Genomic DNA, 12,893 nt, shown 5'->3' with positions numbered 1-12,893 from the left:
CTCTGTGCTCTGATGCGTGCTTTATGAGCACAAACGTGCTGCGACCATAAACAGCGGCCTTTGTGTGAGTGAAACAGCATCTTGGTACAAAGCAGACGATCATCCACAATAACAACATGTGAGAAATGTCCTCCCACTGAAAGTGGCGGGGGAAGAAAGGAAGCGTCCAGAGCCAAGGCACTAATGAGCTCCACGGCAGTAAAACACAAAGGCTCCATCAGCCTGTTCTTTCTACACTGGACAGTTTATTTCCTGCGATGAGACCTCCTCTGGCGATCCTCACTCAAAGGTCAAAGACAGTTGAAATGTTATCTTTTTTAATCTTGGAAATCAAATCCAGATCAAACTTTTTAAAAATACTTTTTGTTGCTGGCACAATCAGTTTGTTAGATCGTTAGATCGCTTTAATTCATGTGATCCTTAAGAGCCTTAAGAACCTCCTTGGAGCCCCTTAGAGCCTTAAGAACCTCCTCAGAGCCCCTTAGAGACTTAAGAACCTCCTCAGAGCCCCTTAGAGACTTAAGCACCTCCTCAGGGCCCCTTAGAGACTTAAGAACCTCCTCAGAACCCCTTAGAGACTAAAGAACCTCCTCAGAGCCCCTTAGAGACTTAAGAACCTCCTCAGAGCCCCTTAGAGACTTAAGATCCTCCTCAGAATCCCCCTTAAAGTATTAAGAAACTCCTAAGAGCCCCTTAGAGACTTAAGAACCTCCTCAGAGTCCCCCTTAAAGTATTAAGAACCTCCTTAGAACCCCTTAGAGATTGAAGAACCTCCTCAGAGCCCCTTAGAGACTTAGGAACCTCCTCAGAACCCATTAGAGACTTAAGAACCTCCTCACAGCCCCCCTTAAAGCCCTTTAAGAACCAAAACTGAAATCCAACAGAACAGCTCAGACGAAATGTTATACCAATGTATATGCACCAAGCCTTCGTCCTTTGAGTCTAGCCTGTAGCGGTGCTTCTCTGAAGGCGTGTTGGAAATCTGTACTCAGGTCAGTATCTACTAAAGAAGACCGTGTCTGTGTGAAGAAAATCTTCTGCCACAGACCAACAGCTCGACTGTTCCGGCCACAGGATGGCTCGGCTGCTTTCTCAGGTGATGGAATATCTTTGCAGTTTGCCAAGTTTGTGGGCAGACACATTTTTTTTAAGCTCAAATTGAAGATATGGGAGTAAACCGGAGCAGCTGTCAGGTTTGCTGCTAGTTTTAATAATTTTTTGCACACTAGAGGCCTGTAGTACGAACCGTGATCAACATATCCAGGATCTCTTTGTTTCCTGGGTTGACTGATACAGACACACCGTGATCCTGATCACCATTACTATAAAGCAGGTTATCAACTCTCTGGTTCAACCCAGACCTACATGCGTGCGTTCACATGAAAGGGGCGGAGCTTGCAACATCTGACTAATCCCAACGGGAGAAAAACAACACTGCTGCCACGTCCAAAGCCAGAACATTCCCAACTTGTTAATATTAATTCATTGGACAATATAAAGGGACGGCACAGCACTGTGGTCACTCAATTTCACTTCATAACAACATAAACGTTTAAGGCTGAACTTCCTCACTGCTCTTGTTTTAGTTTAGATTTTCTATCAGTTGTTTTGAGGCTGAGTTTCCCCCATGTGAGTGTGTTTTGTGTTGGAACAATATTTAATTACTGCAATGGCACAAGTAGATGTGTATTCAATAAATTCATGTTTCTGCAGTTCTGTCAGCGTGAGCATTATTATTAACCTTATTATTCCAGATCAACCCCCGTGGAGAAAAACACACTTGGAACAAATCAAGAAAACGAACGAAAACATCCTTCAAAGCCTCAGTGACCAGGATTTATTTTATTGTGTCAAAAATATTGTTCTAAATACTCTTTCATCCCCTCCTTTAGATTGTTCCATTTTTTTATTGTTGTATTTTACATTATTGATGGATTTTCTAATTTTTTTATTTAACTTGGTTATAAAATTTTAGGGTTTCAGATACACTTTCCAGTCAGATTCAAAATGAGAGTTATTATATGTTCTTAGCCTGGTCTCTTCGTACTCGACAATATTTCATCTGTCCGAAGGGATCTGACATGTCAAATCTTGTTAATAAAGAAAGTCTAAACAGCATCATTTCAGTAATTGTTTTTCCCCAGCACTCTACCTCAGCAGATATTTCTGACATCTTCTATGAAACAATCTTCATAGAAATGATAATGATTGTTTTAAAAGCAATGTTGGGTCCTGCTGTAGGAGCCTTTGTTCAGATCACTGGCAGAGAAATCACTTTAGCGCAAAGTCCAGCTCAGTTTGTAAAAATATGCTCAATACAAGAGGAAGATAGCTGCATCACGTTTGAAGCACACATTTCTGAAATCCAGGAAACTATTCATTTTACTTTAATACGAGTGTGTTACACACTTGAGATGGCTACTCCAACGCATCAGTTGAAACAAATGATTAGTTGACCGACCTCATACTTGTCTAAAGAAAGTGAAATTTGCATAGACGGCAATTTGCAATACAGGCAGAAGAAGCAGGAGCCGGAAAAATGTAAATGGTGAGATTTTATTTGGCTTTTTTTTAAAGATATAAAGCTAAGAAATCAGATCAGGGGGCTAAAGAGGAGAATGACAAAGAGAACAACATTACAGCAATGTCTCTAGTTGAGAGAAGACCAAGAGAAAAGAAGAAGAAATGGACAGTGTGTGATCCACCAAGCTGGGGTAAAGATGCATTCAGCATTCAGATCAGGTGTTAAAATCACCCACACTAACATATCATTCAAAAGTTCTCAGACTCATAAATACATCGTAGTTTACTTCCCAGTGTTACTAGCTGCAAGATTGTGAAGAAGACAGATGACAAAAAAGTGGAGGATATATTGATGCAGCTGAGAGAAAAGAGAATAGCATTTAACTAAATCTCAGGTATGAATGGGACAATATTAGAGGCACAATAACCCCCGACCCCAAGTGTAAAACCCCCCCAATGTGTAACAGTCTGGGGAGGAAATCACCCCATTTTAGAAAATTTAATTCTCTTGAACGCACGTCAAGATTCTGTTGTGTTTGGGTGACCTTGTTGTATCACATCTATTTGTTGCAGCATGTGACCAAATAATGTGAATTATATGCAAAGAGAGAAACTCCTGCTGTTGGTGATTTGCACACCAACAGCAGGAGTGTTTGTTCCCATCCCCGATGATCAAGTGAGAGCGAGTGACGACTTCCTGTCTGAGGTAAACATCAGAGGCTGCTGCTGGGCTCACCTGGCAGGAGGAACCTTTACCTCCTAATGAGCCGTTCTTCTCCAGGCAACGCGAGCAGCACACCTGCTGCTGCTCCTCATTTATTCATGGCTCTCTCATGTTTCTCTCTGAGCACACTGGTCCCAACGCCTCCTTTCTCAGACCACACTGAAAAACTCTCAACCTGTGTGTGTGTGTGTGTGTGTGTGTGTGTGTGTGTGTGTGTGTGTGTGTGTGTGTGTGTGTGTGTGTGTGTGTGTGTGTTTGTGTGTGTGTGTGTGTGTGTGTGTGTGTGTGTGTGTGTGTGTGTGTGTGACCTTGCCCCTCTGGCTCAGAGGTTCGATGGTGAGCGTTTCAGCTCCGATATCAGCGATGGTTCCCAGCTGGAAGCCCTCTGTGGGGTGCGGCGCCCACACTGGCTTCTCGTCGTCCATGGCTCACGTCCAGTCAGCACAGACACAACTGTGGGATGGAATCAGGAAGAGAATTAGAAAAGAGATGCAAAGCAGCGTAGAAAGTTTTGCATGTTTGCTGACACTGGAGACAGACAGGCTGCTCTCCACATTGTGTTTTATCCGAGCACGAATGACACTGAGTGATAAACTGAACACGCGTCCAAAACAAGCACGACACTCTATTAATGGTTCATGTGGTCCTGCTTCATGGGTGCTCTATCTACGCTCTGTTGTCCCTGCAGCTGATCTGCATTAGACGATTTCCTCCTGCAGTCTGACTTCAGTCTTTGTTCAAGACAACGCGACCTGACGTGACCCAACACTAGCCACTGCCTGGACTTCACAGTGTGTTTACAACCAGCAGCAGCCAACAGGTAACCACTGACAGGCAAACAACAGGTAACCACTGACAGGTGACCACCAACAGGTAACCAGCTACAGGTGATCACCAACAGGTAAGCAACAGGCAACCACTGACAGGTAAACAACAGGTAACCACTAACAGGTGACCACTAACAGGCAACCAGCTACAGGTGATCACCAACAAGTAAGCAACAGGCAACCACTGACAGGTAAACAACAGGTAACCACTAACAGGTGACCACTAACAGGTAACCAGCTACAGGTGATCACCAACAGGTAAACAACAGGTAACCACTGACAGGTAAACAACAAGTAACCACTAACAGGTGACCACCAACAGGTAACCAACTACAGGTGATCACCAACAGGTAAACAACAGGTAACCACTGACAGGTAAACAACAAGTAACCACTAACAGGTGACCACCAACAGGTAACCAACTACAGGTGATCACCAACAGGTAAACAACAGGTAACCACTGACAGGCAAACAACAGTCAACCACTAACAGGTGACCACCAACAGGCAACCAGCTACAGGTAACTAACAGGTAACCACCAATAGGTAACCACCAAAAGATAACCACCAAAATGTAAACAACAATAGGTAACCAACAGGTAACCACGAACAGAGAAACAACAAGAGGTAAGCGACAGGTAACCAACAGGTTAGAACCAATAGGTAACCACCAACAGGTAAACAACAGGTAACCACCAACAGGTAACCACTAACATGTAACCATCAACAGGTAACCACCAACGGTTTCAGTCTGTTTCTTTGTCTCCTGATCGCCCATGAACTGAGTGTGGTGTTTCCCTTGTGCTGCTGCTGTGTGTGTGTGTGTGTGTGTGTGTGTGTGTGTGTGTGTGTGTGTGTGTGTGTGTGTGTGTGTGTGTGTGTGTGTGTGTTGTGACGACTATCCAACTTTCTTCTCCTCCATGTGCCCACTGCCCCCTTGTTTGTAGATCTTATCTGATTGTGCGAATCACTGTGTGAGTGGAGTAAGTGAGCCGTGGACTGAAACTGGTTTCACACTCCTGATCTCTGCACGATCAGTTCAATAGATCACAGTTATCAAATGTCAGAAACTTTGTGGAAACAGATTATGATTGGAGCATTTTACGTGCCGGTTCCTTTGAACACAAACGTTTCTGCCGACTAGAATGATTGAGATGTTAAATGAAACAGTGGAGTTGTATTTCTGTGCAGCTTGGAGCAGTTAGAAGCAGATTATATGTGAGACGAGACCTTCGTCTGTAATGATCGACTGCAATAAAAGAGGTTTATTCAAACATGAAACCAGAGTTTTTAAGTGCGTGTTATCATCCTCAGTTAATCCCACAACCACAGAGCTCAAAGCAAAAGTGCTGAGGTAATTCAGGAGTATCCACTAAGCTCCAGGGATTGAGGTCAAAGGTCAGACGGGATCGGTGATGGAAACTGCTGATAAACCATTTCAACCAGGATTTAAAGTTCAGCAGGTACACTGACTCAGCACCGAGTCATCATCTCCTCACTTTAACCCCATCATGCAAACTCACGCTGATCTTTAGTGCCATGGATTACATAATGTATTTACTCTCGCTACTTCCTGCTTCTACACCACAGGACAGAACGAAGTACTGCCAGAATGGTTGGTCAAACAATTGATTGTTGCATGTTTATAGAGGGCCGCGCGGTGGAGCGGTGGTCAGCGCTCTCATCTCACAATAAGAAGTTGTCCGTTCATCGCATTTGAACTCATATTCAAATACGATGAATTGACGACTCGTCCATAAAACTGCAACCCCGGATGACTCGTCCACGCCAATTTTTTTTTTTTTTAAGCATTATTGATTTGAACGATTGGATTTCAAAGTATTGGTGGATTTCCTGCTCCGGGAGCACATAGTCCATAGGTGACATGGTGGACCGCAGTGGGGAAGAGAGGCGGGGCGTTTAGAATTTCCTCACTCTGGGACCCGTGTTGAAAGAAAAAATGTTGTCAGGCTTCTAAAACGCTGCCTCGTGTGGATGATCGGCCAAAAACGGTGCGCTTACGAGAACCGACGTTCTGGTGTGGACGGCCTCTGACTCTCAGGAATCTGCCTGAGCACCTCACAGCAGGGGGCCATGCAGCACGGCAGGCCTTATGAAACCCCCCCATTCTCAGGACTCAGACGGTCCTGTGAGGTCACTAACAGGATTAAAGGAGAATGGACAGCCCCCACAGCAACGACCCAACCTGAACTGCCACAGCCTCAACAAAAGCCTTTGGTGATGTTCAGGGCCCGTCCACACCAGGACACTGGTTCACCTAAACGAGAGATTTCTGGCCTGTCGTCCACATGAGGAGGTTTTAGAAGCTTGAAAACAGGTTTTTTTGAACACGGGTCCCAGAGTGGGAAAATTTTAAAACGCTGGCTCGTGCCGTCCAACCCCCCGGGGTGTGGATGGCAAAGACGGCAAAAAGGATAATCTGTGGCAAAAAGATGACATAATCGCCCCCCTCTTCCCCCACTGTGGTCAGTGATGTCATCAAATAACCACAACAATCAGGGACTACACACTCCAGTGGAGCTGCATAAAGCTTCATGACGCTAACAGCAAGAGGAGCAGGGCCATAGACCTATACAACTAGAATCATATTGAGGTTTATGAGCAAGAATCTACTTCTAAAGTTTTATGTGCTCTGCCTTCTTCTTCTACATTTTTGGTGTGTTTGGTGAGTCCCAGCACCCCTAAAGGCCTGGCATGTGTACTACATGCCCTGAAGCCTCGTGTTGAGGCTTGTTCATAGTGACGTGTGGACGGAGGTTTTTTGAGAGAAGGCTGGCGAGAAAAAAAGATAGTTTTTCTCGTCATGTGGATGTGGCCTCAGGCCTTGTTTACCTTGAGAGCCGGTATAAAAACTTTGTGGATAGAGTGGATCTGCACACCGGTGTCATGTAAATGGACCCCCAAAAAGTGACGGCCATCATATCCAAGCTGCTCAGCTGTTAGCCCAGCCTGCTAACCTTTAACACCAGAGGCCTGAATACGAAGGCATCAACTCCTCCTGACTCTACAGAGTGTGAGAGGCCTGTCACATTGGATAGTCCGGGACTCGGTTCACATAGAACCTTCATTGGGTTCGGGTGGCGTTCACATTCAGTTTTGAGACCGAACCAAACCATCTGTAAAATGTCATGCAATTACACCAGTTGCTAGTTTGGGGGCGCTGTCACCTGGCACCAGGGAGGAAGTAAAAAAGAAACATGGCTCATTGATTGGTCCGGACCCAAACTGGAAGTCCTGCTGCTTTAGCACATAGTAGCCAGGCGAGTTAGTTGTAAACCAACGTTCGGTCTGCTACAGACACAGGGTCTGCGTGCTAATGTTTGTTTTACTAACCTGGTAACTCACAATCCTACACATATCACATCAAAGATAACATCACACAGTAACTGAACATCATCTGACGACTAGTGACATTTTACAAAGCAAATGACATTCATCTCATTCTAAAAAAGGTCTTTTAACAGAGACACAAAGGAAGCAGACGCTAAAGACTAGCTTCCATGTTCTATTGTTCTCCCAGCACATGGTGGAGACCCAGAACATACTTTCTGGGTCTCCACCATGTGCTGGGAGGTTACCAGACTCTGGCAACCTCCATTCTGAATGGAGTTTATTGAGGTTTGTCACTTTGTTTGTAGTTCTAGCATACATCTCACACACTCCGACCACCTCTCTCTCTCTGCAGCTCAAATTCCTGATTATTTGTTTAGTATATCTTATGAGACTGATATGATTGACTGGGCCAGCATTTCCATTTTAATAGGCAGTGCTCCTGCAGTATCTCATACATATCAGATTACATTTTTATAAAACAATTAATAGCTTTCTTTGATCATTATTAATCATTACTGATCGCCAAACTGCCAACATAATTGGTGCTCCTTATGAGGTAAGAAATCACTATATCGCCAAGCAGCAACAGTAATGTGAATACAAAACATTAAAGAATTGAAGTTGTTTCGGATGTGAAGGGAAACAACATAAAGACAAGCCTGGAAAAAATGAGGTTCGTCTTCTTTTATCATCAAGGTGAGATCAAAGTTGGCGAAGCAGCTGATGAAGTCCACTTCTGGCTCTGATGAGCAAACCTTCATTCACTGAACAAATGCTGACTTAGATGAGAAGAGTTTTATTTTCCAGCCTCGAAACACTAACGTGCCATTGAGGTGTGCTCAAAGATGCCTCATCATTTTTTATTTTACATTTAAAATGTTCCTTCTCTGTATGGACATATGTAAACAAGAGGATAATATAGTAACATCTATTTTTGAACAAATACATGATAGTTCTTTTAGAGTTTATTCTGCTTTAAATAATCTCCCATTGAATCTGAATCTAAATGATGATAGAAATAACGTCACACCTGGATAGAAAACCAAATACAGCTGCAAAATATTCTTTTTCTGGACAAATAATTATTATAAAGATTGAAAAATGGTTCTGAATAACTTATTTAAAATAATCCAGCTCCTGTTGATTTCAATGGAATCATATAAACAGTAAATCCTGAAGGCCAGATGCAATAAAATCCTCCAACCTTCTCTCTGGAGTCTGTTTGTGCTCATGTCTGCAGCAGCTTCATCAAGAAGAAGCTCCCGGTCTACGTGCGCTTCAAATACGTGATTAAAAAGCATTTCAACCCCATGAGAGACGGTGAAGAGTAGAGATCACTGGACAAACACACCGAAACCAGAGCACACAGAGGGAACCCAGACTCAAACCCACAACCTTCTCACAAGGAGGCGAGACACAACCACTAACCACCAAAACTCTGACTGATCCCTCAGGAGCAACTTTGACTCTGCAGCCTGAAATCCTCTTAGTCTTTAACCCTAATCCACACACACACACACACACACACACACACACACACACACACACACACACACACACACACACACACACACACACACACACACACACACACACACACACACACACACACACACACACACACACACACACACACACACACAGGACATCGCCTCGAGTTTCCTGCTTCTGGTTTCCTGTGAAGCAAACACGGGAAAAAAAAACTTTGCACAAAGGAGGAATTACATTTTAAGAAGCACATTTCTAAAAAAAAAGAGGCTGGCTTGAAGAGGGGAGAAATTAACTAAAGCACAGAGACCATAGGCAGAGGGCAGAGAGAAGGCAGTCTAATAATTAAGAAAAAGGGTTAATAAAAACAAAACTATATTGGGTTATTTGGCAGAAAAGTAAATTATGCTTTGAATAAAAGATGGATGCGCCAAATTACAGGCAGTGAAATCGAACAGTGGCAAATTCAGCCACCGACAAGCAGATATTCGCATTACCTCGGGATATTTGTTCAACGGGGTCGGAATAATAATGTTGAAGTTGGCCGACTCACCGTGGGTGTCCTTCAGATAGTGAAATGTGGACTCGGGACGCACAGCCTCGGACTATTCCAGGACAGGACGCACAGCTCCGGTCTCTTCCAGGACAGGACGCACAGCCTCGGACTCTCAGCCTCCACAGGTCAGGACGCACAAAGTAACAGAGCCTCCGTGCGCTCAGCGCGCGCACTGCGACGTCACCTGGAGGTGCGTTGAGGTGGTGCTCGTAGGACTCCGCGTCAGGTATAGAAGAGTTTATGTTTTACGCATCACGCAAAGGGAAATGTTCTGACTGTAGGACAAATGGGTGTCTTTACTGTGACGGAGGTGTGTCTTATCGTCAGTATGTTGGACAATGAGGACAAAGTGAGGACACCTGACTGCTCCACCGGCTGCAGAGAAAAGCCTTGAGGGCGATGAATAATTGAGAGGCAGGTAATCCAAAACTTTGAGGGGGATTTTTGAAGGAGTCATCTAATCCACAGCTGTAACACAGGCTGCCATGAGGTTTGTAAATCTAATTAGGACATCTGACGCTCCTGTATTGAAACTCAACACATTCAAGACAAAACTGGACAGAAAATATGAAGGAGTAGATCAAATTTGAATGGACATATTCTTATTTTGATTATATGTTTATATATGTTATGGTTTTCAATACATGTTACATATTGTAAATGAAGCAAATCTCTTAATGTACATTCAGAATATGTCACAGGGTCTTAATATGTGGTGTGTAGGCCACATGTGTGTTTTTATCAGTTTAATCTGCTCTGCAAGATGAGCTCAAATATATATATATATATATATATATATATATATATATATACAGGCCCGCCCCCCCCTACAAGCAGAACACTCGCTGTGCGTAGGGCCCCGCGATCCATGGGGGGCCCCATTTTGCGCAAGTGAATTGAATTTCCCTTGGGATCAATAAAGTATCATCATTCCCTGCAAATGCGCAAAGGATGCGCGTGCATTTTGCCGAGAGGCGCGCGTAGAGCACCGCCACCAAGTCAGCCCGAGGCAGGAGAGAGAGAGAGAAAAAAAAAGACGCAATGATTGAAAGCGAGAAGCGTCACCATCTGACCAATCAGCGGTCAGATGGGCCGGCAGGCGGTTGTTTACAGGTAGAGAGTAGAGAGAGAGAGAGAGAGAGAGAGAGAGAGAGAGAGAGAGAGAGAGAGAGAGAGAGAGACAGAGAGACAGAGAGAGAGAGAGAGAGAGAGAGAGAGAGAGAGTAGAAAGAGAGAGATTAGAAAGAGAGAGAGATGGCTTCCAAACGTCAATACGATTCAGGAGCTAGCAAAAGAAAGAAAAAGTCCAAACAAGAAGAGGCTCGTGCTTCACTTGAAGGTGGGATGTTGTTGAAATAAAAAAGAAAAAACTTTGTGGCATAAACGGTTTATGCCACAAAGTTTTTTCAGACGTGTGCGTCTGTAAAGTTATTGTTCCACTGTTGATAGAGGCTGTTCATTTGATTCGTTAGTAATTGTAATTTATTATTATTATTATTATTATTATTATTATTATTATTATTATTATTATTATTATTATTATTATTATTATTATTATTATTATTATTATTATTATTATTATTATGTTATTGGAAGGGGGGCCCTGTATATATATATATATATATATATATATATATATATATATATATATATATATATATATATATATATATATATATATATACGTATACATATATATGTTTAAGGATTCAAGCATTCATGGGTTCAATGATTTAAGGAATCATGGATTCATGTGTTCATAGGTTCAAGGATTCATGGATTCAAGGATTCAAGGATTGCTTATTGTCACACCAGTACATGGTAGTTATTCCTGTACTAAGGGTCCGGTTGAGGCTGAAACATCAAAGAATAATTCCCGATAGATTTGGTAAAACTGCATCAAATAGCAACATTCCAGCTGCACTGCAGGTATTTGTTTGTTGCAGGTCGTTGTGAAGTGCTTTTCCAGGTGTAACTGAAGTCATATGGCGCTTTTTGGCTTCTCAACCGAAAAGAGTTTGACATTTGTGTTGTCTCATGAGTTTCCTGTCCACATAACCTCCTGGAGGTTGTGTGGACAGTGGCGCCACCATGCGGCTGGAATAGAGTATGTCATTTGAAGTGGAAGAGCACAGATCAAGAGCAAGAGATACTGCACATAACACAATATACACAAATGTACGATCTAGAATTTATTTTACATCTCAGGTTTAGAAATATTATAACTCAAGTAAAAGTAGAGTTTGACTATACAGTGAATGACCTTGGAGGCTAATCTTCTTTATTGATAAATTATGAGTAAAGGAATTTGTGCTGTTCTTGTCTGCTCTGTCGTATCATTGGTTTTTGTGAGAATGTGAGCTGTATACATTTAAATTAAAACAAACATTTGAATTAAAATAAACCACATCAGGACCTACAGTGACTTGTAAAAGTATCTATAGTCCCCGAATGTTTCCTCATTTTATCAAATTACAACCACACGCGTATTCTGTTGGATTTTATGTGACAGATGTGAAATAAAAAGAAAATTATTCAGGTTTTTTTTTTCCTCTCTCTTTTTTCTTTCTGCCCTTGTCCTTGTTTAGCAGCTTTGGCAGACAAGATGATGTTATTGAGAGAATGTCAATGTCAGAAGAGTTTTTGCTCTTTCAACAGGAAGAGATTTAGAATCTCTCCCTGGAAGAAGCCCTACTTAGATTGAAACAGAAATACCAAAAAAATACATTTGTTTTCTTAATGTGACAAAATAGCAAAAAAATTAAAGTATTTCAATATATGTACAAGCCACTGTAAGAAAAAGCGGCACAGATAAAGTAATAAACTCCCATATTCTGCTGTACAAATACTTTTCTCGTCTGTTGCTTGGTCGTGATAAAACAATGTCAATGTTGAAATCAGTCCATGATTCTCAGTCTTTTTGCTGCTTTAATGAGCAGACCACATTAGAAGGCTGCTCAAGGCACTCATTTCTATGGCTTTTCCAGCTCATTATGCACGAGGCCGGACTTTATCTGTGGACTGTTTATAGAAGTGCTATCAGGCACATTCTGTGGAGCGAGCGCAGGAACATGAACTGTTCCTGGAGGAAGCAGCAGTGGCGAAAGCTCCTGAAACGCTCTGCAAGCTGCTGAACTTCTGCTGGGAAGAGACTTCTACAGGTACGATCCACATTTCAGGGGGCTCTGTCATCACGAGGACTTAATTAGACCATTAACAACAAAATGGATAAACAATTGTTTACCATACGGGTGGAACCTTCGTCCTCTTTAAGACTAATTTGCTTTCACCTGAAATGTTTGTCTGAGCTGTTTGTTGTTTCTTCCGGTGTGTGCGTGTGTGTGTGTGTGTGTGTGTGTGTGTGTGTGTGCGTGCATGCGTGCGTGTGTGTGTGCGTGTGTGCGTATAGCTCATGTTGAAGG

The 12,893-nt window shown here is 42.7% G+C and overlaps 1 protein-coding gene across 1 annotated transcript in view; it reads right to left on the bottom strand.

Annotated features, from left to right (window-relative positions):
- Window positions 1–9,581, bottom strand: part of LOC308142654 (unconventional myosin-VI-like) — a 36,366-nt gene extending 26,785 nt beyond the window's left edge. The window contains exons 1-2 of the mRNA XM_080513165.1: window positions 9,469–9,581; window positions 3,556–3,700 (exon numbers count right to left, since the gene is read on the bottom strand). Coding sequence (XP_080369291.1) covers window positions 3,556–3,672 — 117 coding nt within the window. The 5' untranslated portion in view covers window positions 3,673–3,700; window positions 9,469–9,581. The remainder of the gene's footprint in view (window positions 1–3,555; window positions 3,701–9,468) is intronic.
- Between the last annotated feature and the right edge of the window lie 3,312 nt (window positions 9,582–12,893).

This window comes from Blennius ocellaris (assembly GCF_963422515.1).
Source record: "Blennius ocellaris genome assembly, chromosome: 17".
Classification (NCBI taxonomy): domain Eukaryota; kingdom Metazoa; phylum Chordata; class Actinopteri; order Blenniiformes; family Blenniidae; genus Blennius; species Blennius ocellaris.
Note: the sequence above shows the minus strand (reverse complement) of the source record. Positions and strands in the feature narration are given on the sequence as shown.